The 25498-nt window shown below is 38.9% G+C and overlaps 6 protein-coding genes, 1 long non-coding RNA gene and 1 other non-coding gene across 10 annotated transcripts in view; 6 read left to right on the top strand and 2 right to left on the bottom strand.

Annotated features, from left to right (window-relative positions):
- Window positions 1-515: 515 nt before the first annotated feature.
- LOC128890503 (mitochondrial basic amino acids transporter-like) lies at window positions 516-3133 on the top strand. 2 transcript variants are annotated; one of them, XM_054149064.1, is made up of 3 exons: window positions 516-784; window positions 1507-1634; window positions 1732-3133. In XM_054149064.1, the coding sequence occupies exons 2-3, from the start codon at window positions 1557-1559 to the stop codon at window positions 2689-2691; spliced, it is 1038 nt and encodes a 345-aa protein (XP_054005039.1). In that variant the 5' UTR covers window positions 516-784; window positions 1507-1556; the 3' UTR covers window positions 2692-3133. The 2 variants fall into 2 exon arrangements, with proteins under 2 accessions (XP_054005039.1, XP_054005038.1); XM_054149063.1 differs by lacking the exon at window positions 516-784 and adding an exon at window positions 890-1117.
- A 264-nt stretch (window positions 3134-3397) lies between these two features.
- On the top strand, window positions 3398-7893 carry LOC128890516 (kelch-like protein 10). The gene is made up of 8 exons (XM_054149081.1): window positions 3398-4458; window positions 4529-4844; window positions 5037-5489; window positions 6399-6568; window positions 6657-6826; window positions 7008-7166; window positions 7274-7478; window positions 7600-7893. The coding sequence occupies exons 1-8, from the start codon at window positions 4232-4234 to the stop codon at window positions 7868-7870; spliced, it is 1971 nt and encodes a 656-aa protein (XP_054005056.1). The 5' UTR covers window positions 3398-4231; the 3' UTR covers window positions 7871-7893.
- LOC128890518 (uncharacterized) lies at window positions 5573-6713 on the bottom strand. The gene is made up of 2 exons (XR_008460635.1): window positions 6635-6713; window positions 5573-6561 (listed from the first exon to the last, which is right to left on the bottom strand). It is a non-coding gene; the product is annotated as an uncharacterized LOC128890518 (long non-coding RNA).
- Window positions 7894-9354: 1461 nt separating the features above from the next.
- Window positions 9355-13876, top strand: LOC128890485 (vacuolar protein sorting-associated protein 54). Its single transcript, XM_054149009.1, has 12 exons — window positions 9355-9595; window positions 9910-10288; window positions 10378-10480; window positions 10565-10728; window positions 10808-11007; window positions 11077-11389; window positions 11493-11747; window positions 11820-12245; window positions 12313-12593; window positions 12659-12876; window positions 12942-13155; window positions 13234-13876. The coding sequence occupies exons 1-12, from the start codon at window positions 9498-9500 to the stop codon at window positions 13493-13495; spliced, it is 2913 nt and encodes a 970-aa protein (XP_054004984.1). The 5' UTR covers window positions 9355-9497; the 3' UTR covers window positions 13496-13876.
- A 1081-nt stretch (window positions 13877-14957) lies between these two features.
- Window positions 14958-16955, top strand: LOC128890502 (cytoplasmic dynein 2 light intermediate chain 1). Its single transcript, XM_054149062.1, has 6 exons — window positions 14958-15142; window positions 15307-15424; window positions 15543-15644; window positions 15737-16063; window positions 16149-16306; window positions 16408-16955. Exons 1-6 carry the CDS (start codon window positions 15126-15128, stop codon window positions 16829-16831), a joined length of 1146 nt encoding a protein of 381 aa, XP_054005037.1. The 5' UTR covers window positions 14958-15125; the 3' UTR covers window positions 16832-16955.
- A 1250-nt stretch (window positions 16956-18205) lies between these two features.
- The window catches only part of LOC128890491 (protein numb), a 41293-nt gene continuing 34000 nt past the window's right edge, over window positions 18206-25498 (top strand). Inside the window, exons 1-2 of one of the 2 annotated variants that reach the window (XM_054149041.1) lie at window positions 18206-18687; window positions 23732-23819. The gene's annotated coding sequence lies outside the window, so the exon portion shown is untranslated. The remainder of the gene's footprint in view (window positions 18688-23731; window positions 23820-25498) is intronic. The other variant, XM_054149042.1, reaches the window with a different exon arrangement.
- LOC128890538 (U1 spliceosomal RNA) lies at window positions 22996-23158 on the top strand. The gene has a single exon (XR_008460639.1). It is a non-coding gene; the product is annotated as a U1 spliceosomal RNA (small nuclear RNA).
- LOC128890367 (mucin-5AC-like) overlaps window positions 24487-25498 on the bottom strand; it is a 14414-nt gene continuing 13402 nt past the window's right edge. The window contains exon 7 of the mRNA XM_054148806.1: window positions 24487-25493. Coding sequence (XP_054004781.1) covers window positions 24487-25493 — 1007 coding nt within the window. The remainder of the gene's footprint in view (window positions 25494-25498) is intronic.

The following is a 25498-nucleotide window of genomic DNA, read 5'->3' as shown; positions in this document are numbered from 1 at the left end:
AAATTAAAGGATCGATTCTCTACGTTCTTAGCTATCGATGTCGCAAAAGGATGAATTGTTATTCGATCGTGGCAGCACCGCGGAAGCGATGGCGCGACTTTCTATTAGTATACAGACATACTCTCGTATTATTAGATTCGATAAACGTAGCTTTACATTGATATAAGCAAACAGTATAAAAATCATGTCTTGCTTCGTTAGCTACTTTGTAACCTTAGATATCGGCTGTCGCGTGTCGGAGATAGTACCAGCCAACAATTCCAAGAAATGCTGTAGACATCATTAACGATGCATTGCAACCGATGTCGCATCTCTTAACGCAATTAATACAAAAAATGTACATTCGCGATGAAAGAAGAACAGTTGTGTATCAACTATCAACTCCAGTGAACGCTGAACGGTAAAATAATTTGATTGGATGCTACGAACGGCCTCTTATCAGCGGTTGACCCTCACACTGTTTCTTCGTCGCAATAGGTCGAACAGAGATGCGCGAATATCGTTAACATTGTTGTCGTAATAACTTAAAAACGCTAGTAGCGGAACACCAATAACAAGTCGATAATACAAGCACGATCTTGTTTCGTTTGAGAACGCAACAGACTCGTGGAGCAGTTTCAGTGAGAAATTCTGTTGGTCGACTAGTAGCATGGAAAAGACTTGGTTTCGCGCGAGTAACAAGATTTCCGAACAGAAGAGCTCGAACAAACCCAAAGGTTGACGAAAGAGGGATGAAAACGTTCGCTGACGTGTCCCGGGAGATGTAGCGATGACTTACCACTTGGCAAGTATTTCAATATACGATGTCTCGAATCAAACAAAATTTAATTGTTCGATCTATGAATGAGTAATAAATAAATAGTTTTTGCTTGGAATTCATTCACCGCAGACACGAGTGCGACGAAGCAGTGATCAATCTTACATGGATTCCAAGTCTCTTTTTTTGGAAACGAATCGACCCACCACTTGCGTTTACTCGTCCTTGGCAAGCGTGACAGGAATATTTGATCAAAGTGATAACTTTCAAGACGTGCAAACTGTTTACGGGTGGAAGAAACGCGTAGGAGTTACCGCGAGACGAAAATGGCCCTCGACTTTGTCGCCGGATGTGTGGGAGGTAGATGATCGACATTCATCGACGTGTCTATTATCGTTAAACTGTCGTTAATTAAAAATCGAATACACCGAATATGTAGACCGAAACGTGAAATCGTTGTAAAAATTTTGCTCGTTACGACAATACGCACTCTACAATTTATCGTTCGTACGAACGTACATAATTTTAATTCATTCGGCAATGCTTGAACGTATCGGGTTATCGCGTGTGACTGTTATCGCAAACTAGCTTTTTATAACGTTTTTCATTGATAATTGACCTGATCTCGCTTATAGTTTTCTCACAATTAAACTAACATGTAGATGCGCGGAAAAAAGTATATCGAGTTAGTGATAAACAATCGCAACTAGTTGAATGATCCAATCGTTAAACGAAATAATTAATTTCAGGATGCGCCGGTGTTGTGGTGGGATATCCTCTGGACACAATCAAAGTTCACATGCAAACGCAAGATTATCGAAACCCGAAATATAAGGGCAATTGGGATTGTTTCCGCTCGATACTCGCCAAAGAATCGGTATTTGAACACATGAAAATATTGGCGTGTGTTACTTGGTATAATTTCTGCAAAACATTTCACAAGATCACAGCTAATCGTGCTTTTGTATTACTAGGTAGTAGGCCTCTACCGAGGCATGTCATCTCCAATGGCAGGCGTTGGATTGGTAAACGCCATCATCTTCGGTGTCTACGGTCAAACCCAGAAACACATACCGAATCCTGATTCTTTGTTCGCGCACTTCATCGCCGGCACCTTGGCAGGAATCGCCCAAACTCCCATTTGCAGCCCGATCGAGCTGACGAAAACGCGCATGCAGTTGCAAGTGTCGAGCACTCGATTCTCCGGGCCGTTGCAATGCCTGAAACATACGTACAAATACGAGGGTATCCGCGGCGTGTTCAGGGGTCTGGGGATCACGTTTCTCAGAGAAGCGCCTAGTTTTGGCATTTACTTCACGACGTACGAAGCCTTGACGAAAACATCGGAAAACAAACCTGTCTCGACGGGCTGCATGTTGCTGGCCGGTGGTCTGGCCGGCTCAGCTTCTTGGATGATCACTTATCCTCTAGATGTTGTCAAATCCCGAATCCAAGCGGATAGCAAACGGTACGCGGGGATGCTCGATTGTTTGAAACAATCGGTGAAAGCCGAGGGTTACTCTTGTCTGTACAGAGGATTGGGTTCGACCATCCTTCGAGCGTTTCCGACAAACGCAGTGACGTTCGCTGTGGTCGCGTGGACGTTTCGAATATTCGGCCAAGAAACCAACGAAGCGCCTATTCGGAACACCAAATCTGGAATGGTAGAATCTGCTAAAAAAGTATCGGAGGCACACGAACCTTTCCTTGGGAAATGGAACGCGTTTCTGACCAGTGCCTCCAACGGTATGGTTATCCCAACGCTATCGATGGTGTCTAGCACCGATCTGACGCTTGCCAATTCTGTTGTGTACCAGGTAAACAGGTGGACAGAGACTGGGATTAGACATAGCGTGGCTGACCAAGTACGGAGCGACACGTGCCACGTGCCACGTAGAGGTCGAGTAGATATTGAGGAGAGAGAAAGGGGATAAGCGTAACATTTTTAGTGAGAAGAAGGTGGAATTGATGAGAACGTCGATCAACGTCAATATATATATATAATGTTGAATCTCGAACAAAAAATTGCGCAACCAAGTTATGTTTGTATATTAAGTGTTACGGGATATTTGCGATATTTGCGATACTGTTACGAACAATTGATACTTTTTGTTAAGCTGTTAGAAAGTATTAGTAAGAAACTGATGATTCTTAAGATCCAATGCCGTGGTATGGCCCACAAGTAGAAATAATTCCATCGAAAAAAACACCGGCACGTCTAAAATAGCCAAATCTTAAAACACGTTTTTATATTAGCTCCTTGAATTCATGTATTTTTTATTCACACTTTCACTCCGGCTTTTGCCATATGACTACACGTTTGGTCATCTATGCTTTCAAATCTATGGAAATATTATACATATACGAGTCGTTTTATCCTCGAAATACACATTTCAGTCAAATTTGCAGACCAAGGAAAGGCACGAAAAGGAACTTTGCAATGCAAATTATCATACATACTCGCGAAAAGAATAAACAGTGAAATAAAATATATTCAAAATATCCTCTTTCCACTTTTAGAGGATAGAAATGGAAACTCATGCATCGCAGGGTTAACTAAGAGATAAACTTGTAATTCCAGCCCTCCTTGTATTAGACTGTCCTGAACTTGCCAAAAATGTGCTCTTTTGTCAGAAGACAGTCCTAGACTGAACGGCGGACATGTAAGACCTATGTCACAGCCAGAGGCGACATTTACTCTCTTTTAAAATCACACAAAATAGTTTGTATCTCTCTGCCACCCCATCTCCACCGCTCCACTCCGGATCGTTTTTTTAAAATCTTTGTTGTATAAATCGGTCTTCAAGTCCGTCCGTCCACGTGTCAGAAAATTTGACACATCCGAAATTGCAACGCGTAAGTTCCCATTTCCATCGCTGAACCTTCTACTTTGGCTGTACAAACCTGTACCTACCGGTGCCGATCGAGTGCACGCAAGAATTCGCCCCAATCGCATCCTCGAAGATAAAAATTGTAAAAATTACGGAGTGAAATTGTCCGAAACCGTTGACAACCGCGAGAAATTTTAACCTCCTGAACGATCAGAAAATTATCAAAGTCCTTTCAAGTCGAATATCCTTCAGCTCACAAATAAGGGTAAGGTTACAAATGTTCTTGGTATTAGCGATACGCGATATTTGGAAAATTTAACCCTCGGACGATCGCAGCGAGTCCATCGCGGACCCCAGCCTCGTTATTTCGCGAATAGTTGGTCGAGTTAATTGAATCGCTACTTGCCATTTTTGGAAATCTTGTCTTTGGAACCTGTTTAATCGTAAGGGGCGGTAACGCGTTTTCAAATTTCTCTTAAATTTACCGAAATTAATTTCGTTGGTTTTTCGACGATACGATTAAAAATATCATTAGAAAATTTTCAAGTGTCGCGCCCTCGACGTTCTCGACCAAACCAATTGTTCGCACTTGTCGTCGCGAGTCCACCGAAGAGATTTTCGCCCGAAGAAGACCAAATCTGCTATGGATGTAGACTCGAACGATCCCAGCAGAGATAGCGACATATGCGAGACAAACGCTCAGCGTTTGATAGCCGAAAGCGGTGGTCGTTGCATGAGTACGCAAGCGATGCAATCTCTCTACGACTTTCGACAAAACAACCTTCTTTGCGATGCAGTTTTGAGATTGGAAGATGGAGGTGTCTTTCCGATTCACCGAGCAATCTTGTCAGCCTGCAGCCCGTATTTCAGGTCCATACCTTGCACGATATCTTATTGTCTTTGCTTTCTTTGTTTATTCGATTCTTTGAATCGTTTGCAGAGCTTTGTTCACAACCACGCTGCATTCCCGTGAGAAAACAGACGTCCTTTTACCGGGTGTTAACAGCAACATGATGAATCTCCTCCTGGAATACGCTTATTTGCGATCGATCAACGTGAATAACGAAAATGTCTGCCAGTTGCTCGTCACCGCGGATTATTTGAACATTTTTGGCGTTCTCGATATCTGTTGTGAATTTCTCAAGAAAAACTTGGCTCCGGAAAACTGCATCACCGTCATGAGATTTGCCCGAGAACATTTTTGCAAGGGATTAGAGAGCAGCGCGTATCGTTACGTTATGAGACATTTCGTGCAGGTCATCACTCTTTCGTTATCTGCTTACTAGCAGATTAAGGGAAGGATTAAGGGAGAGGGATGTAGATGGGGCTGCTACAGAGAGGAAATTTTCTATTAATTTCCGTGTTTGTCCTATTTCGCTACACTCTGTCGCTCATTTCAAACATTTTCTCCGAACAAACGATTACAACGACGGTTTCGTTGCGCTTAGGTAGCCCATCGAAGCGATGAAATTCTAGATCTGTCCATAGAAGAGTTAACGACGCTGATCGGAGCCGACGAGCTGAACGTTAAGAGCGAGGATACGGTCTGGGAATTGGCACTGAAATGGATCGATTACGATCCACAGTCCCGGAAGGATTACATAGTCGATTTGATGAAGAACATCCGCCTTGGTCTTTTGGAAACGCAGTTCTTTCTGGAAAATGTAAAGGATCACCCATACGTTACCGGAAACGACGCGTGTCGGCCCATTATCATCGAGACTTTAAAGTTTTTGTACGATCTCGAAATTATCACTCAAAAAGATGGTGAAATACCCACCCCGAAAATCGCACGACCGAGGGTGCCCCACGAGATACTGTTCGCGATAGGTGGATGGAGTGGCAGAAGTCCTACAAATTTCATAGAGACCTACGACACCAGGGCGGATCGATGGGTCAAGGTACACATTGTAATACGTAACATGTATCGAAATCAAAGATACCGTGAGTCACAAAGTAACAAGAGTACGAAAGATCAACGAAATAATACAAGATTTTTTTTTATGCTTCTCACTTAAGAAATACATACATTTCGATAATGAACTTACAAACTACACAAGAAAAACAAAATAGTACGATAACGTCACAATTTTTTTGATTGTTCCACCGAACAATCAAAGTTATTTCTTTTTAGATGGAAGCCTAAGGAGATTTCAAGGTTTCGTTTTTTTAAAATGGAGTGTTATATTTTTTGTCCTACGGAATGACAGCCGTTTTTAAGACGAGTTCAGCGATCTACCACGCCAGATTAGTCAGGTCAGTCAAAAAGTTGTAGTTAAAGCAGGTTGTAAGTTAAAAAAAATATAACAATCCATTTAAAATTTGAACAAGTTGATCTTGAGATCTCCTTCCTTTTTCGTCTGGCATAACGATTACAGCGCGTATATTGTACCATATGTAATGTTTAAGATGTTCGATATGTACATTTAAATGTGTACGGTACTTGTACGAATCGGCCAAAAATGTTTTTGCTAATATACATACATACATACGTATGTGTATGTAGTCGATAAACAAACTCTACCGGAATGAGAAGAAATTTTCTCTTCGAAGACCTTATGAAACTCACGTGCTTACGTTTCTCGCGTACGATAACTAAACAAAGGATCATCGTTGGTTATCTTATCGTTGTTTCCATTTTTATTTTCGCTAACGACCTGTTATGTTTATTATCTTATATCATTGTGTCATTGAACCTTACCAAGTTCGTGATTTTATAAACTCGGAAGCTTCGATTTAGATTTCTAAAGAAAATTCTTGTCATCGTTGGAAATCGACAACAATTAATATACCTGTTACTTTCTTAAAAGGTGGAAGAAGTAGATCCAATCGGTCCACGCGCTTATCACGGAACTGCGGTTGTTGGTTTTAATATATATGTAATCGGTGGTTTCGATGGAGCAGATTATTTTAATAGCTGTCGTTGCTTCAACGCTGTTACCAAAGTCTGGAGGGAAGTTGCTCCGATGAATGCTAGAAGGTTGAAATGCTAATAAAATTGAAGAAAATGGCTACGATACAGAGTTATGTACTATAATCCACTAACAAGCAAACCGTGCGAATCTTAGGTGTTACGTGAGCGTTGCTGTGCTCAATGACCTGATTTATGCGATGGGAGGTTACGATGGTTATTATCGACAGAGTACCGCGGAACGCTACAATTATAAGACAAATCAGTGGTCCTTGATAGCGCCAATGATTTGTCAAAGATCAGACGCCAGTGCAACTACTTTGAATGGTATGACTCATTTTATACTTCACCTTTCCATATGTATAACGAAAGATTGACGATTAGCGCATAGCTACACTCGTAATATAAATCACACTTGTTCGTGCTCTTTAAGACCGCAAACTAGATTCTTATTAATCGTTAATCTATTCCATAATAAACAAACGTGTAAACTTCTTTTACGATATAGACAAAATATATATTACGGGCGGCTTCAATGGCCACGAATGTTTAAATTCTGCAGAAGTGTACGATCCAGAAAGTAATCAATGGACGATGATAGCTCCGATGAGATCGCGCAGGAGCGGAGTGTCCTGCATATCTTATCACAACCATGTATACGTTATTGGTAACTATTCCAACGTCCGCTCGAAACTGAAGAATATTTACCAACAGATTTTATACCGAGCTGTATTTTCACAAATTCGACTTGAGTTAAACCTTCAACAATTACAGGGGGTTTTAATGGAATATCGAGAATGTGCAGCGGGGAAAAATACAATCCTACCACGGATATGTGGAGCTCAATTCCAGACATGTACAATTCGAGAAGTAATTTTGCAATTGAAGTGATTGATGACATGATATTTGCAATCGGTGGATTCAACGGTGTTACTACGATTTATCACGTCGAGTGTTACGATGAAAGAACAAATGAATGGTAAATCGTTTACGGAAGTAACAAAAATTACGCGTGCCAGAGCCAGAGCCAGAGCCAGAGCCAGAGCCAGATCCAGATCCAGAACCAGACCCGTCATCTTTCGATCCGATATTTTTTATAGGTACGAAGCAACGGATATGAACGTGTATCGGTCAGCATTGTCAGCCTGCGTGATCATGGGCTTGCCAAATGTGAACGATTATATTCACAAACATCGCGAACGACTGATGGAAGAAAAACGACAGAAATTGTTAGCGCTAGAGGTGCACCGTAGCCAACATCAAGAGCAAATGCAGCCGAATCGTGAAAACATGTTAAACAACGATATTATACCCGCGCCACCGCCTCTGCCAAGGAATAACGACTCCAGCAATGCAGATCAACAGAATTGACGATGGAAAAGTTATAGACCTGGCGTAACTACATTGAAACGATAATGTACGATCAGTTGGTCGAACAGTAAGTATGTAGAACGAAAGAACGATCGAGCGTTCAAAGTGATTAAGTTGCGGTTACATTGAAAGAAAATGTTAGTACAGTTGGATCCATTCGCCTCGAACAACATATCTTTGTGTAGTCTCAATTTCAATATTTTTACTAAACACCAAGAATTTAATACGTTCAACTGACGATCGTGAAACAGTCTATAAACACCTACTCGACTTTGCTACATTCCTCTTTAAGTGTAACTGTGGTTTCCTCGTGTTGTGAGCAACGGAAGACAAGAAATTTTAAGATTACAGACACAAGACGACGGTAAAAGTGTCTTGTAGAATAATCGACAAACATTGCCTTGCTTAACGTCGATTAAAAGCAATGTATGCAAACGCTTTATTTCTCAATACCAAAACCGTATCTCATACGCATCATAGACAAGATAATATTTTCGGATTCGTATTTACCTGAATTTTCTTATGCGAAATACGTTTTACTTTTTTATACAAGCCACGTTTCTATTCCCTGTTTTTGTGATGCAATTTTATACGAAGTTTATTGAACGACTTTATATACACGTAAACCTATTTTTTAACGCTAATTGTGTACAAAGAAAGACGCAAATGAAACTACGTTTTTTTTTTTTTTTTACACAAACAAACACGTGTACACCGAGCGACTCCGACGAAGTATGCGTATGCGTCATGCTGTGTTATAATGTTTATGAAACCGGCCAAAGTGGAACTTTACAACTATCAATAAAAAAGAATGATGACGAAGAAACTGTTTCCAACTTGTACAAACATCTTTTCGTAATTTATAGAGCATAGAAATATTCAGATACAATGAATATCCTTAATCGAAATTAAGAGATCATATGTCAATGATAAAAATTTTTATTAATAAGCAAGTATTTGTACGAAAGAAACGTTATTGATTTATATTGAATATTTCTTCATAGTTGCAACATATACGTATAAATTACATCACTCGAGAACAGATGTTTTCTTACAACTTACATTTTACATTATAAACTAAAGAGAAAATAGGCAAACTAACAAACATTCGAAAAATATGTACAGTTTTTGAAGATTTTGTTGTCATTTAAAAAAACAAAAACCAAAAATTTGGTGATTTTGTAGAAAAAATAGAGTTACAAGAATATCTTCTCTGACGGGTATTATACTATAAATACATCATTTTTATAACATTTTTGTGCGAAAACTTTTTTCTTCTGTTCATTGTATGTATTTCTTTAATTAATTAAACGATCGTAACGAACGCAATAACCATTACTTAAATAAATCAAATATATTTATCGGTTCTATTATACATAAAAGTGAAACAATTTGCAACTATATCTGGGAACTTTTTTATACCAAAACCATGGCTTATCACGACGATATATTTCTTTGTTGGCCAGCGTGGATCCCATCATGAAACGTATGCTTGACACTGGACGATAACCGATAAGTGAAATAGTTAAGTAGTCGTCGTGTGCGTAAGTTATCTTCGATAGACTTCGATGAACTATAAATTAAATCAAGTAGCGTTAGAATGGCGAAGTAAAGCTGCAAATGGAAAATGGCGAAGATCGTGAAAGGATCCGAATCCTTAGTTACGATACTAATTTGCGAATACTGCGCTAACCTTACGTTCAAACAAATAGAAGATTTTATAAGGTAGGTACATCTGTCTAATGTCTATTTTAAATGACAAATATCCCATGATATCATATCTTTTTCCACCGATTTCCCAACGTCGTGTATATTACGAATCAAATTATTCAAGATCATCGACGTATACATGTACGTTTACTGGTATTTCTTTCAAACGAACAACTATATAATGACAAACATTTCGACCTCAGGTCTGGATCTTCTTCAAAAATTAGACTTGACAAATGCATACTAGATCATTCTTGTAGGATACATTAGTAACTAGAAGAACATGATAGAACAATCTTATACTTTGACCGTACGTATTTTTATTTCAGACATTTGAGAGATCAACATTGCTCCAGAGAAGGAGGATCGTTTGTTTGCCTTTATGGTTATAATGGAGTATGCACTAGTCTTCCTGTGGAGGGTGTTTCCGATAAAGATTATGTAGCACATGCTACCAAGCACGCAGCAATGCAGCAGCAACGTAAAAGCAATGGTCAAGTATCCGAGTCCGCTTCATCGTGGACTGTATACTCGGCTGCTCAAAATTTACCAGCTGTTTTAAATGATCCATTTAAAGGGAAACAGAGTAACTTCTTAACTCGTACTTGGGGCGATGGATTTGTAGAGAAAGTCGATATTCCTAAGAGTCCTTACCTTCCTGAAGTTACAATGCAACACTTTGAGTCATACTTAAAAAAGATTGCAAGGGTAATTAATACATTTAATTATCTCGCTTATTCGTAAAGCAGCAAATGTGTTAGAGAAAAGAAGTATCTTAATAAAGTATTTACTTACAGAGATATCGAAAACATTCTCGTATGAATTCAAATGCCAATAGACCAACTACGCCTAACGAATTGTTACAAAATTTCCCAAATTTAAGAAAAGTTAAGTCGTTAGGTACGTATAATTTTCATACAACTAAATGTCAGATGATGTCGATTTTATTGTACTATACTAAACTTACATAAACAATATTTACAGATCGAATGCAATTTGATTTAGCTAATGTTCCAAAAATTTTTTTAACACCCAATTTGGATCTTTCTCAGAAAGATAACTTTTACGTCGTATTTCCGTTTACAAAAGGTGGATTGTTAAACGAGGAATCTAATATTGTTATTCATGTCAAGCAAATGCAAGAAAAGGTATACTAATTATTAAGTGCGTTTTATTAACTTCGAAAGTTCAGATAAATAATACACGCTGAATTTATTTTTGTAATAGCTAAGTCATTATTTAGATGTTGTGGAAGTTAGAATAGCAGAACAAGTTGCTTCAAAATCTCAAGCATTTTTTCATGCCATGACTTCTCACGATGCCCTAATGGAGCAACTTACACAAACTATTACGGTTCTAAAAGCTCTTAGGAAAAATATACACCAAGTTGATAAACATCTAGTCAATGATTCTTTAGAAATTTTACGGTAAATAAATTCTGTTATTTTCTGTTTAACATATCCGACATATGTTTTAACCGGACTGTTTGTTTTTAGATTACAACAAGCAAGATCTAATCGGCTATTAGTACAAGAAAAATTAAAGCTTATGGCTACGGTACATCAGAGTCAACCAATGATACAGTTACTGTTATCGACGCCAGATTATGTTGCTGCGCTAGATCTTATTTCTACAACGCAAGAAATACTTTTACAAGAATTAAATGGAATACATAGTTTCAGACATCTGAGTTCTCAGTTAACGGAAATGGAGAAACTCGTGGACAAAATGTTGTCCACAGAGTTCCAAAGATATGCAACGGCAGATCTAAATAGACCGTTAGGTGGTGAAAACATTGTTCTGGATGGTGTAAGTACATACATATCTTTTGGAAATATATACTTAGGTCGTAGCAAACAAAACGTCGTCCATCTCTTCCCAGTGAGATCATTTGTACATCCTCAACGAACAGGATAAACTTGTTTCCATCATTTCTGGTCTTTTGCGGCAAAAACATTTTCAATTTGTGGATACCTACAAAGAGGAAGCTGTGACAACTGTCCGTGCTATAACTAAACAAAGAGTCATCGAAGCTTTAGCAGCAAGTGATTGTTGCAGTGATCAACAGGCAGCTGCTCTTGAAGTTGGCGGACTTTCCCTCGCTGAGAGGTTAACCTTACTTCATAATACTATACAATCTTTGACATTCCTTCTCATGCGAGTAAAAGTATGTATTACACTGTACTGCTAACTATAAGGTTATAGTTTTCAGTCATTTTCTATAAATGCATACTTTTAGGCTGTTCACGATGTTATGCGAGATACCGTAGACCTTGCAGCTGGTCGAGTATGCGACGGTTCCTTTAACGATTCGATACCAGATCGGTTATTAACCCGAATTGAACATTCGCGAGTAACAACCAAACTTAACGATATGTTAACGTCCATTTGTGATTATTGTCATGAGCGAATGGGAAATCTGCTTTCTGCAGGTGCAAACGAAAAAGATAAATTACAAAACGACAAAGAAAAAACAAATAGTGAAAATGCAGGTAATAAACAAGAGGAGAAAGACTCTCAGAATTGGAACGACAAATTTTCTTGGTTAAGTAAAAGAGCAACAACAGCTCAAGTATGTCAACTAGCCAATTTGGTTGAAGGATTTACGGATACTTGCGAGAAGCTCTGTGGCAAACAATGTACAGCGTTGCGATCGGCATTCAAGGTATCTCTCTTTTTTCATTTATATCACTTAATGAGTAATCTTTACTTCATATTTTATTATGTTACAGGCACAAGCCAGTAAATTCATTCAAAGATTTCATACCGAGCTTAAAACAAAGCTCACTCTTTTATTGGAATCTGAAAGATGGAAGCAGGCTGACGTGCCACCAGAATTTCAGTCGCTAGTAACATACGTGTATGAAAATAAATGTTTTCCACCGAATTTATTTAAGGCTGAAGATAGAGTAAAAGAAAATGATATTCAAAACTTTATTATGGTCGGAGAGGAAAAGTATGCCGTTGTTGGTGCAGCTTTAATGCTTATGCAAATGATTCACGAATATTGCAGGTAACGCTAGAGTTTGAGCAACATACAGTAACGTGATTCGGTGCTAAACATAATTATAATTTTAGAACTGGTAGTGAATTGATCGCTCTATCTGGAACTATTGGAAGACATTTAGCTGAATTATTAAGGCATTATAATTCTCGTTGTTGTCAACTTGTACTTGGCGCAGGCGCAATGCAAGTTGCGGGTCTAAAAACTATTACCAGTACAATACTTGTACTAGCTGCGCGTAGTTTAAAATTAATTTTATGGCTTATGCCTTTTGTAAAGTTACACTTCCAAAGTAAGTATGTTTGCGTAATATTTGATTATTACTAATATTTTGACACTAATGCGATTCGTTTACAGCGCTTGCAGAGCAAAATCCTAGTCGTGGATATGGTTCATCTAACGTAACAGGTGGTGTTGCGTTATTGGACAGCGTCGAAAGGGACATTCGCGCACACGTGAAAGAAATTGAAAGCAAAATTCTCACTATCGTTGACAATCTGCTGGGTGGTCAAATATCAACCTGGGTTGCAAGACCACCGGTACCGTCGAAATCATTTAGAAACATTTCTAGGTTAGTATTCAAAAGATCGTTTGTCTTACATCAACCATCGCTTTATCATTTACGATTAAAATGAACAACTAATTACAGCTATTTAATTAAGCTGCACGAAGCAGTTTCTGGAATTCTCCCTGCAGTAGAAGTACAAACCTTGTATCGTACAGTAAATACATCTTTTAAAGAAAAACTTAGAGAACAGTTAGTTAAAATGAATATAGTGAATAATGGTGGTCCACAACATGGCGTCGTTACGTCCGAACTTACGTTTTATCTCGAAGCATTACGAAAATTAAAAGTGCTACCAACTAATGAATTAGATGACAATTGGATGAGTGATATATGGACGAGATAACATGCAGAGCGTGTGATATATTGCATAATTGAAGCGATGAAGTATTGCAGAAAAAGGTGACTAATCTTTATTATCGTCTTCCTTCACAGGCATTGCGTATCGGTGACTAACATTTTGATGGATTTTTAAAAAGTGGCTTGTATTCGAATATTCAATATATAAATATTTATACTTACATTATTCGTAAGGTTGTATGAAATGCAAAGTCAGATTAATAATAGTAATGTAATACAAAATTCTGAAATAGCATTTTTATAAAATGCTCTGTGCGATATTCAGGAAAATATGTGTAAAAAAAAAAGCAGTTTTATTTAAAACATATGATATTATTTGTATTAGGTTGTTGGCCATACTTAAATATAAATTACAAGTTAATTTAATCATTGAAATTGATCACACATATTTTACATCTCCCAAATAATCTTGCATACGTTTATACGAAATATAGAGTCATTTTCTTCCGTTCCCATATTTGTAATCAAATATAACTAGGCATGTGAGATTTTTTATCATAATAACCTATGAAATGTTACTCATCAGTTTAGGATAATGTATGCAAAAATAGGCATACAGTAGAAGGACCAAAGCTTAGTTTTTTCGTATAGGTATTCGCGTGTTATATGCGTGTCTCCTACTTTTTAAAATTAGAATTCTTTTCGAAATAATCAAAGATACATCATCTGAAATGTCTACACTCACTCGATGATTTAAAATATACAAAAATCTCGAACGTGTGTGAGGCGTTAAAAGTGCGATATGACTGCTTTTACTATTGTGTTGATTGCTTGAATTGGATTGACTATAATGAATAATTTTCATAAATAATTTAGTGAATTTTGTGAAATTAGTGAATTTAGTGAAAGAAAGATTGGTTATTACTATTTTACATCACATTGCAATATGACGCGTCTGTATAACCTCTTGAGTTGCGATCATTTTTATGATATTTATAATTTGATATAAACTGTTAATTATGCAATGCATTCCATTATCGTCTTCGTCTAGTCCAATTAGTCGGTAAACGAAGATTTTACAATAATCGGTTGTACTATTATTCGTAAAAAAATTGTTGATAAAAAGTACCATGCGTTACGACCCCAGCAGCAGAAACGTATCGACGCATCTTAAACTTTATGAATTGAAATTGCGTGAAAGTGTATGTGATTAATTATGATAAACAATGCCATTGTGAATTTCTTTAACAAGACTGACAGTGTCTTGTTGAATCACATCACGTGTTCGGCGATCATCTAGAGATTTATAGGAGTATAACAATTTAGATGTAACATACCTCATTGCTTCACTAGATAATGTATTATAAAAATTACATAAAGATTAATAACAATACTATATGAAACTATATTATCTCTTGTATTTATTTCTGTTATGTTTAATATAGATTAACTAAACGAAGGTAAGTATCGATATTCGTTACTTTAATACACCTATATTTGATTGCTGTAAATTTAATGAGATCTTGAGAAGGAAGACTACACTAGTACGTACTAACTATACGAATAAGATTTTCGTATTGCTATAGCAACAACCACAAAAACATAACCTGTACGTAAAAGAAAACACGTTATTATTGTGCAGTTTGTATGTACTCGGAATAATTGGGTCAAAATCAATGGCAAAACAAAATTTGTACGTATCCATTTTCACTCTTGATCAATAAAATTCAATGTGTAATACTTGAAGTTTGATTGTAACAGAAAAGTATCGATATTATATAAATCTAAAAGTTATAACGTCTTGGAATTTGCATATAATGCAGATCACAGGTGCATATTGATCTAATTATGTTCTAGAGAAGAAAACGTAAGAGATGTAGCATTACGTCTTTGTTTGGAAGAAGAAGAACAACGTAAAAACGACCCTAACGAAACACGTGAACGGTCTGTCATTATCGTTGGCAGAAAGGACGTTGTACGTATAAACGTAATAGAATAACCAGATGCGTTAAATACATTTTTTAATATCTTTATTTAAACATTCTTATTAATTATTTAATTGGTATGCGTGAAAGAAAAACATGAATTTCCAGGGTAAAACGACGATGATATTTCGATTTCTCGAGAAAGATGAAACGCCAAAGCCAACTATTGCGATGGATTACTCTTTTGGACGTAAAGCCGGGAAGAGCTTAGTACGTTTCGCTTGTTAGAGTAATTCTGCTTAAAACGTAATTATTTTGTTAACGTGATAGAAGTAACATCGTTTATTATTTCACCACGATAGGTGAAAAATATCGCGCACGTATGGGACATAGGACATTTAACTTCATCGCTAATATCAGCTGCAATGATAGGTTCATCTGTGACTCATTCTCCTCATCACGTCACAGTATTAATGATGCTCGATTTATCGCAACCGGAGATTTTATGGTCGTCGTTCGAAGAAACTCTTTCGGTGATTCGTAATGCTATGAAAATGAGTTATGACGATAAAACGATTCAAGAACTTAAACAGCGACGAATTAAAGAACGAAGAAAAGCTCTAGAAAGCGAAGTTGATCCGTTCCCGCTGAGACTTCGCATTGTGGGGGGAAAATATGACCAATTTAAGGTATCGTCATGATTTATCCGGTAAAATCACTCTTTATCGATAGAAAACAAGAAAGGAGATAACTTCTTTCGTGTTTCTGCGGTAGGATTTAAGCCTGGATAAGAGAGAATTAATTGGAAAAACTTTAAGAGCTGTAGCTCACATCTTGGGAGCAAGTCTTTATTATCATTCGTCAAAGGACAAGACTCTCGTACGAAAAACTAAAGACTTACTATCGCATGACGGATTCGGCACTCAATTCTCGTGAGCTTTTACTAAACGTTTGGCTGAAAAATTAAAAACATTGAACGAAAACGTTATTTTGTTCAAGTACTTGTACTCTCTCTGTTTTTGGAAAACCTCAGCGACGCAAAATGCACAGATTACGAAAAACCATTAGCGGTACCGGCTGGAGCAGATTCGTTCTCATCAATCGATTTACAACTTCCTCGGACGAGACCTTCAGCAATTTTAGATACGATCAAACAGATTTATATTACTCGAATACCGCAAATGTCGAAGAGCAACGATATTACCTTGGAGGATCCTAGCAACGATCCCAACTTTAACGAGCCAATCATCGACAGATTACGCGCTCAGAGGGAAGAAGTACGTTGCTCTATTTATATTTTCCAAGGAAAAAAGAGGTCGGTCGTTCAGACTTTATATGTAGATCTGAGATTCGCATCAAAATTTATCGAATCACTGATCCAAGTATCGAGTTATCGAGGTCGTCGTCAAGTCTTAAGCAAAAATGACTACCTACGAAGTCTTATACGATTTTACTAATTTACCATTTCCTTATTCTATGGAATAGATTAAAAGTTAAAAGAGTCGTACATATTTCTAAACGTTTACATCCCTTATCCACAAATATTATCTAAAGTAGTGCTTTCTAAAATAAATAAATCTGCTTTTAGGAAATCGGTATTCTTCTCCACGAAATGCTGGAAGGTCGAACACCTCAAATTCCTATCCCAGATCCGTCGTAAATTATCAGAAGCAAGAAGAATTATCATACAGTATAGTCGTGTACAATGAATCTAATTTTAAAGTGGCAGAAAAATGATTAAAAATGAAAATAAAAATTGATAACAATTGATATTTATATAATCTATTTTATTACGTTTAATAATAAACTTGTAATCATAAAACAAACAAAATTCATTAGTAGAAGAAAAATATGCAAATAATGAAAATGGCCGCAATTGAATGACAGTCGTGCTATGCATCGGTGGAAAAACGCTCAATTTTGTCCTCGAATAGTTTCTTTTTCTGAACGCTAGATGGCGCTGTTTGTATATTTTAATAAAAAAAAAGTAATGAACTCGAGGGTTATAAATGATTTTCATTCAAATTTTAACATCGCGTTGTTCGTTTACTTATTTGTCATTGTATATAATTAAAAAAAAAAATCATTTGTAAGAACATAGAAATGTGACAACGTCGATAATTTTAGTCCCATCTTTTCACTGCTAGATGACGATACCATTTTCGAATTCGAGTTCTCGAGTTTAAAGTGCATGGAATATGTATTCCCATTTTGCACTACTAAGTGATGCATTTTTTGGGGGCGAACCGTGGAGCAGTGTGTAGCGTAGCGATACCATTTTTGTGTTGATAAATTGACCGAATAACAAAAACTTATACCGAAAGCTATTCATTCGAATGAACAAGATTTGAATATTTTTGATAGAATTTATATTATATAACGTTGTAGCCTGAAATAATACGCGCACATGTGAATATAAAAATATTTACAACACCGGCAACGCTGTCGCTCGTTGGACAATGACAATAACGATAACGTACCTTCGTCGAAGCATAACAAGTGAGAAAAATATCTACGTCGTATTATCTTTGTTCTTTGGTCCCGATTTCATCGAGAGGAAATCATTGGTTCCGAGTGTGATCGCGCAGGCGTCTCTTTTCTCGCCCTTTTGTAGGCGCGCGCGCCGCGCGGTGCGATCGTAGGGCGTATAGAGAGCGATTGTAGAGGAGAGGGTGTTCGCGTTTGTGTTTGTAATATGTCCATGGTATCGTCAGCGCGCTGCTCCCTCGTTTCCCAGTGGCAATAGAGCGGTGCACTGATAAGAAGAACGGCAGCGAACGGTGACGCGTGCGTGTTAGGTTGCGATACTCATGCGCGGTGGTGGCACGGTCCGCTCTCGATACGCGGATAGTCAGAGTGGAGCGTTTACAAAAACGCGATCCGTTTGGGGGGGTTTTCGCTGGTTTCCGCGAGTCTCTCGGTTCCCGGCCACCGTTTCCTCAGTGAAAATGCCGCTGTGACAGTGAGGTGCGCGTGCCGTGTGCTCTCCTCGGCTTCGTCGCGGCCCCAGCAAATCACCCGCCAACCGTCTTCGCGGATTTTCGCCTCAGTACTGTTCCACCGATCGCGCGGCTATCTCTTATCTTTTCGAACGTTCCCGTGTCTCTCTCTCCCACGCTCATACGCTCTCTGTCTCTCTTACCCTCTGCCCTTCGCCATTCGCGCGTTTTTTCTCTGTATCTCGTCGTCTGCTAACCCTCCTCGCCGTATGTCGTAATCAAGATTTGACACAATCGATGGTCATGTCTACAAGTGCCGCGTGAGTTTCGTAATCGGCTGCTACAGGAACCAGATTCGCCGGCGGTGCAAACAGGTGAGCCGAAAACAGTTGACAGTGTCAGTGATTCTTCCATTCGGCCAGTGTCTCGTCGAGTATTCGTCACGCGAATTGAGGCTCGACACGTTCGATCGCGTCCAATCGATAAACCGTGGATTGACTCGTTTTCATCGCGCGACCCGTACCAAACCTTGGATATCGTAATCATCCTAGAGTCAGAGGTGCACAACTTAATCTTTTGCACCACAACTTTGTCTCGACTCGAGCTTCCAAGTATTCTTCGGCTAACCGAAACGAAAGTCTTCTGCACCATTGTTTACATTTACAAATATAGTTTTAAATTCGATAGAGTGCTTCTGTGTTTGGGTTTCGAATATATTTTTCTTGTCTTTATCGTTTACGGTTTACGGTTTACGCTAAAAGCTACGTTATCGTATTACAATTCGCAAAAACGTAAGTGACACGCCGAAAATGTGATATTCCTTAAAGAATTAATTGAATAGAGAAAAAAGGCGCGAGTGATTAAACACGTAAGATTGTACGTGCTCTTTTCCAAGGCGTTGCGGGACACAACTTTAGTCGTGCAAGATTTGTTTTTAATAACACTGAAAACTATGCTGTATAGTATATACCGTTCAACAGGCCCCGCATGTGGCCCAGCCAAAGATGGCCAATCTTTTTATCTAGATAAATTTTTCGAATAACGGATAGAAGATAAACAAGTTTCGACACGCTATTCGTTTGATAGCGACTACAATTTCAATGTTGTGAATGGAACTACATTCCGGATTAATCGTAGAATACTTGTTCTCCGGAACAAAGACTGAAATCACTGTACAAGTAATTTTCATTTGTCATCTATTGTTCCAATAGAAATTTCGTCAAAATTTGTGGGCCCACGGGCCAAATATTGTGCATCCCTGTTCGTAGACCGCCCCCTCCTGCGGCTGCTTCTCGCGGTTATCGATTCCGGTGTGAACGCGCCCTCCCTGGACAGTCATCCGTTCGTCCTTCTTGCGCGCATCTTTTCTGCGGGATCAAATTCTATAAATGATCAATATCGGACCGAGCGTAGATATCGCTTCGCACCAGTACGCGGCCAGTTTGTCGTAATCGAGCGATTTGTTTAATACGCATTCATTTCGATACAACCGATAGGGAGGTTATAGAGCGGTGGAAATCAAAGTAACTACGATACATTATCATCTAAAGGTCAAATTAAAATTGGATGTTAAGTTTTGTCGACATTGCCAGAAGTTATGGGTGAATCGAGCGACGCGGACTCCTACGCAAAAAGGAAAGGTGTATATATTAATTCGCGAGTGGTCGTGGTAAAGGAAAGGAACTGGCAATAGATAATTACGAAAGAAAGGCTCTTGGAACCTGACCGAAGATGGTAGCGAGGAAGGACGATATCCGTCGTTATCGTTGACGTTGATATCGAAAGACGTTAACTGCGAGACGATTTTTTATTGAAAGCTCCAACGCTTTACGTTCTTTGAAAAATTCATCCCTAAAGCGTCAGACGCACGTTCCGTGCTTTTCAAGGGGTTTCCTAGGACAATAATCGAATTGTCCCAAGGATAACGAGCGTTTGCTTCGTTATGGCATACAATTGACCCGGTTGCCACGTGGCATACGCGCTTACATTCGTGCCTACTAGTCTGTCGGAGGTATCTGCTCAATTTGTTCGAACATACCCAGCGTGATCGTTATCGGGGAGTTCGTTAATTCTTCATCGAGCGAGCGAATGCCGCGAGAATATTTTGCTTTCAAAAGAAAAGCAACGCTAAACTCCGCGTAAACTCGAATCGCTATAGATCTGCATAATGCAGCGATCGTCCACTCTACAGATACGTTTACGAATGAATAAATTATGCTTGCCTATTTGTTTCGCTTATCTTTGCGATACTTGTTACTTTTATAGTAATAACTGCTTTTTGATAACAATACGACGATGATCTACGGTTCGCTGGAGCCCATCCTCGAATTCTTAAAGTCGCATTTCTTTCGACACTCCCCTTCCTTGTAGTACAGTCACAGACAAAGATGGGCAACATTTTATCGAATAATAGATTACAAATACAAACAACGCACAGCAATTTATTAATCTAGATAAGATATTTCTCATCTCTGATTATAGATCTATTCGTTCCTCTCCTCGTCGACCAGAGAATTTCCATATCGAGGCAGAACTTTTTTATCAAGTTCGCGATACACTCTGTATTGTATAAATATCCAAACAATATGCTTATACGCGTAGGACACGTTTCCTCCTTTCCTCTCTCTAATTTTCTACAATTAATTTGTGCGGACTCGAAAGTATCGGTGACACGTGCTTTTTGCATATTGGCTACGTTTACGTTCATAGTAAAGAAGGAAGCGGCATTGTCGCAGTAGGTGCATTCGAGTGTGTTTGCACGATAATTTCAGAAGCACGTTGCTCGCTACTCTGTCCTTAGCGTACACGTGACATTTATTATACCACCGTATTTCTTCCGTTACTGTGTCACACGAATCCCCGGTTGTTCGTGGTAAACTGCAATGCAGGCGACTGCGGTATCAACGAGTCAGGCTCTCCGATGTCAAAGCCTCGCGAATCTCAACTCTCTAGCTCTAACGATTAACCTTTTAATGAAACACACTTTAATGAAAATTTGACAAATTTAGCAATTTACATGATTTCTTGTTAAGCGAACGTTGGTCTTTCGTTTCGACGAGCTGTTCTAGCCTCTTTTCGATAGCGCGTGTATCGCGCGAGAAAGAAAGACACCGACCAAAGGTAACGTAATACGTTCGTCCAAGGATCGATCATTGCATGCCGTAAATTTCAATGGCTTCGTCCTCGTCGGTTTTGACGCTGTATAGGATAGTCGTGGCTGCTCAAATTGACAAACTAACGGGCTTCTCCAAGGAGCATCGCTCCGGATACGGTGTATAACCGCCTGGCTACGTGTTTACGTTACGAAACGCGTTCTCGCATTGCCGCGTAGCCGTAAGAGCGTGACGAAAACCGAGCTACGTGGGTGACGGTCTGGTCTGTCGTCCTCTCGCTTCTAAGCAATCTCCAACCAACAACAGACGTTAACTTTCACGTGAGCTTGACGCTAACGTGCCTTCTGACAAAGCTAAATTTTATTCGCTCATCAAATGCTGAAATTAATTGGACTTGGTACAACTTTGTCCACTATGTTTTATCCTCAAGTTAGAATATACGTATTATATTTCTGGATTAATCATAGTCTATTAGTCTGTTTTGTTGCGTCAAAAAAAGTAGATGAATCGCATAAAAACTCTGCAAAGTAGTGACCTCCTTGGCTTCAACGAGCTATTACGCAAATTCTTCGTCAACAGATTCTACCTCACCGCATAAACGAAAATTCGAGCCACGATACGTACCGTGCTCCATTTCTGAACAATCAAATTTAAATTCGACGATTTCGGAGTTTATAAGTGTCGAAACCCTCGACAAAAAAGAATACATATCGGAACTTGTCAGAATCTATCGGAAATATGAATGAAAATTTTAATGTAACCAAATCTAGAATCTTTAATTTACACATAATCGAATTAAAGTACCGAATGTTTAAACAAAAATTAATGTTTGTTGTCAATGTTGGAATGTTTTGGTTTTCGTTTTGAATATTTCCAGCTTATCTTTCAAATAATTGTTGTACCATTAGTTTCTCTCAAAGGTGAGTTGGACGTGAAAGCACCCAGTCAAGGTAGCTACATTGATCGGAGGTCGTCGGCGGTTCTTTTTTAAATACTAAACCTTGTACGCTACGTGTCCTTGGCAGCTTTGTATCATAGTAGGTATACACACGTAAGCACTCGACTCTATACATATAAAAAGCTGCTGGACCCATAAATATTTGCGATGCATCGAGCGTGCACCGTATTTTTCTCTTTCTTCGTTCTCCTCCTGTCGCACCGTCGCTAATTTTATATTTATAAATTACAGTTCAAGAATCTACTTACGAATGCCTTATATAAAATCACCTATCCACTAAGTTAGAAAAATCACCTGTATCTCTAAACCTTTTTAAGGCACAGTCCCCTGTTGATTCAGTCCTGTCACGGTCACGTGGTTTGGTTTAACCCCAGTGTTTTGTCTGACGGAACGGAGTATAATCGTCAATCTGTGAATACTAGAAACACAGACTATGCTTCCTAACCGAAAAAAAAAAACATTGAACAGATTGAACAGAGATTCGCATGTGTCCATCATTTCGGTTACGATCGGTTCTTGTCCACTAGATGACATTCGTTGTCCAGAAAATTTCTCGCAAGAGGAAATCAGCGGTGTAGGTCATAAAGTTTATCGGGCAAGGTATTATTGTATAACTTACTTGGCGCGGAGGACACCGTGATCACGAAGGCGGTTCCTTCTGGGGGAGGCCCTTCCATTGCACTGCGGTAGGGCTGAACCTTGCGAATACTCCGTTCGTGGGTATATCGAGCGCAAAATTTTTGGTAGTCGGGACCAGCGTACGCGCTGTCCCGGATTTCGACATTGGAAAATAAAATGCTCTCTCTTTTCGCGATAGCTAGATCGATACAATTTCGGTTATATTACAAGCTAGCTGCGTAAATCCAAATACAATGAGTCACTAAATTAATCGCATGCAGCTTTTTCTATGCTTTCTTCGTTTAAGTGATATTAGAAAATATGCTACGTTCTCCCTAGAATTACTCACATATGGATCGTATGGCAGTAGAGTTGTACAAACTTGGAGAAACAAACGATTCGTTGTTTTATTTCTGCCTGAGAAGCAGCAGCGTTTCTCGCGTATCTTGTGGTTTTGCGGATTTGCGGTTTCGTTACTTGCATGTAGATATGCGCGATATTTCCTGACATTGTTTCTTTAAAAGTGTCAAGAACATTAAACCGATACCAGGAAAAACCATTTAAAAGAGTACTCTACCAATTTTATAGTTTAATCAAATGAACAATGTAAACCTACTAGACTGTTCCTAACTATAAGGCTTAATAAATTTGGACGCGATGAATTTCTTTTATGATTTCGCACAATTCGTTACTTTTCAAAAGAAAAAATTATTGTTATTTTATCCACAGATGTCTGCACAACGATCACGTCTGAAGTCTTAATGTGGCACTGAGTGATGCAAGTGATTTACTTCCATTTCTTCGTCAAATATCGTCTGTAAGTAGAGACTACCACATTTAGTAGCAACACCAGTTGATTAGAAAAATGACAACGTGGAATTTAAAGGAAAATATAAATCGTTAACAGTGTCGAATCGTAACTATGGTCGATTGATTTATTTTTACCACAAGATCCCATTCAACGTGCTTCTGTAGTTATAGGCAGCTGTGCAAGTGGGAGCTATGTAATGTAGGCAATCAACAGTTGCAAATAACAACACAAGATAACATCGATCACAGTTAGGAGTTGTAATATAATTAGCGAAAATAATCCTGCATCGGATTAATAAATATCATTGACCTCAACCTGTAAGATTTCTAAACGAGCTATTACGTCATAGATAATCTTTCATTGTAGGTTGTAACGAGTTAATGCAATACACGTGAAATTATATAACAAAATTAAATACATTAAACAAAACTATACTTTATTCATAGATAAAAAAAACAATAGGAACCGTGAAAATGATCAACCACAAGGGAACTTTCGCTATACATACGAATCAACTAAAACTCTTGCATCCAACTTTTTGTTAACTTTAGTGTACGTAGTATAAAAAAACGGCGTTGACGTGTACAACGGCTACGCATGTATAGTACAAATAATAAGGCCCCCTACTACATCATATATATATATACTAATTACAACATTTCCACGCTAACCTTCAACTCATTTCGGTGTCAGATTCATCATTACACGGATTGCAATCGTCATCAACGGTATCTGTGTTAGATTCCTCAGTGGAATCATCACAATCATCATCACTAGGTTCTGTCGTTCCCTTATTTGGCCCTTCCGTAGATTCCGTTCCAGTCTGTCCCGTTGGACCAGTAACAGTCCATTCAGTCGTTTCATTGTTTGGACCTTCCGTAGCCTCGGTACCAGTCCGTCCAGTTGGAACAGTAACAGTCCATTCGGTCGTTTCATTGTTTGGACCTACCGTAGCCTCGGTACCAGTCCGTCCAGTTGGAACAGTAACAGTCCATTCGGTCGTTTCATTGTTTGGACCTACCGTAGCCTCGGTACCAGTCTGTCCAGTTGGAACAGTAACAGTCCATTCAGTCGTTTCATTGTTTGGACCTTCCGTAGCCTCGGTTCCAGTCTGTCCAGTTGGAACAGTAACAGTCCATTCGGTCGTTTCATTGTTTGGACCTACCGTAGCCTCGGTACCAGTCTGTCCAGTTGGAACAGTAACAGTCCATTCGGTCGTTTCATAGTTTGGACCTTCCGTAGATTCAGTTCCAGTCTGTCCCGTTGGACCAGTAACAGTCCATTCGGTTGTTTCCGACTTTGGTCCTTCTGTAGATTCGGTTACAGTCTGTCCAGTTGGACCAGTTGTCTGTTCACCACTTCCTGTTCCCGGTTGTTCTGTAACTTCTGTCACTACATCGGCGGGAGATACTGATGAAATCTCTTCGGTAGAACTAGTACCTGTTTTTTGATCAGTTTCTGCGGTCGTCTGCTCTGTTGTTTTCTCCCTACTTTCGGTCGAACTACCTTCGGTAGAGCTAGACGGTGTTGATTGACTACTTTCGGTCGAACTACCTTCGGTAGAGCTAGACGGTGTTGTTTGACTACTTCCGGTCGAACTACCTTCGGTAAAGCCAGACGGTGTTGGTTTACTGCTTCCTGAAGTCGACGACTGTGGTGTTACCGTCGTACCTTCAGAGGCTGTT

Source organism: Hylaeus anthracinus, unplaced genomic scaffold (genome assembly GCF_026225885.1).
Source record: "Hylaeus anthracinus isolate JK02 unplaced genomic scaffold, UHH_iyHylAnth1.0_haploid 12000, whole genome shotgun sequence".
In the NCBI taxonomy this organism is placed as follows: Eukaryota; Metazoa; Arthropoda; class Insecta; order Hymenoptera; family Colletidae; genus Hylaeus; species Hylaeus anthracinus.
This window is presented reverse-complemented; position numbering and strand designations above follow the sequence as displayed.

Coding starts and splice junctions, on each gene's coding strand:
- LOC128890503 (XM_054149063.1), top strand. CDS start 1,084: ATGGCCCTCGACTTTGTCGCCGGATGTGTGGGAG. Junction 1,118..1,506: donor TGTCGCCGGATGTGTGGGAG/GTAGATGATCGA, acceptor AATTAATTTCAG/GATGCGCCGGTGTTGTGGTG. Junction 1,635..1,731: donor CGATACTCGCCAAAGAATCG/GTATTTGAACAC, acceptor TTGTATTACTAG/GTAGTAGGCCTCTACCGAGG.
- LOC128890516 (XM_054149081.1), top strand. CDS start 4,232: ATGGATGTAGACTCGAACGATCCCAGCAGAGATAGCGACATATGCGAG. Junction 4,459..4,528: donor GCCTGCAGCCCGTATTTCAG/GTCCATACCTTG, acceptor AATCGTTTGCAG/AGCTTTGTTCACAACCACGC. Junction 6,827..7,007: donor CAGTGCAACTACTTTGAATG/GTATGACTCATT, acceptor TTTACGATATAG/ACAAAATATATATTACGGGC.
- LOC128890485 (XM_054149009.1), top strand. CDS start 9,498: ATGGCGAAGATCGTGAAAGGATCCGAATCCTTAGTTACGATACTAATT. Junction 10,729..10,807: donor TCAAGCAAATGCAAGAAAAG/GTATACTAATTA, acceptor TTTTTGTAATAG/CTAAGTCATTATTTAGATGT. Junction 11,008..11,076: donor GATTCTTTAGAAATTTTACG/GTAAATAAATTC, acceptor GTTTGTTTTTAG/ATTACAACAAGCAAGATCTA.
- LOC128890502 (XM_054149062.1), top strand. Junction 16,064..16,148: donor GAAAATATGACCAATTTAAG/GTATCGTCATGA, acceptor TTTCTGCGGTAG/GATTTAAGCCTGGATAAGAG. Junction 16,307..16,407: donor GGATTCGGCACTCAATTCTC/GTGAGCTTTTAC, acceptor GGAAAACCTCAG/CGACGCAAAATGCACAGATT.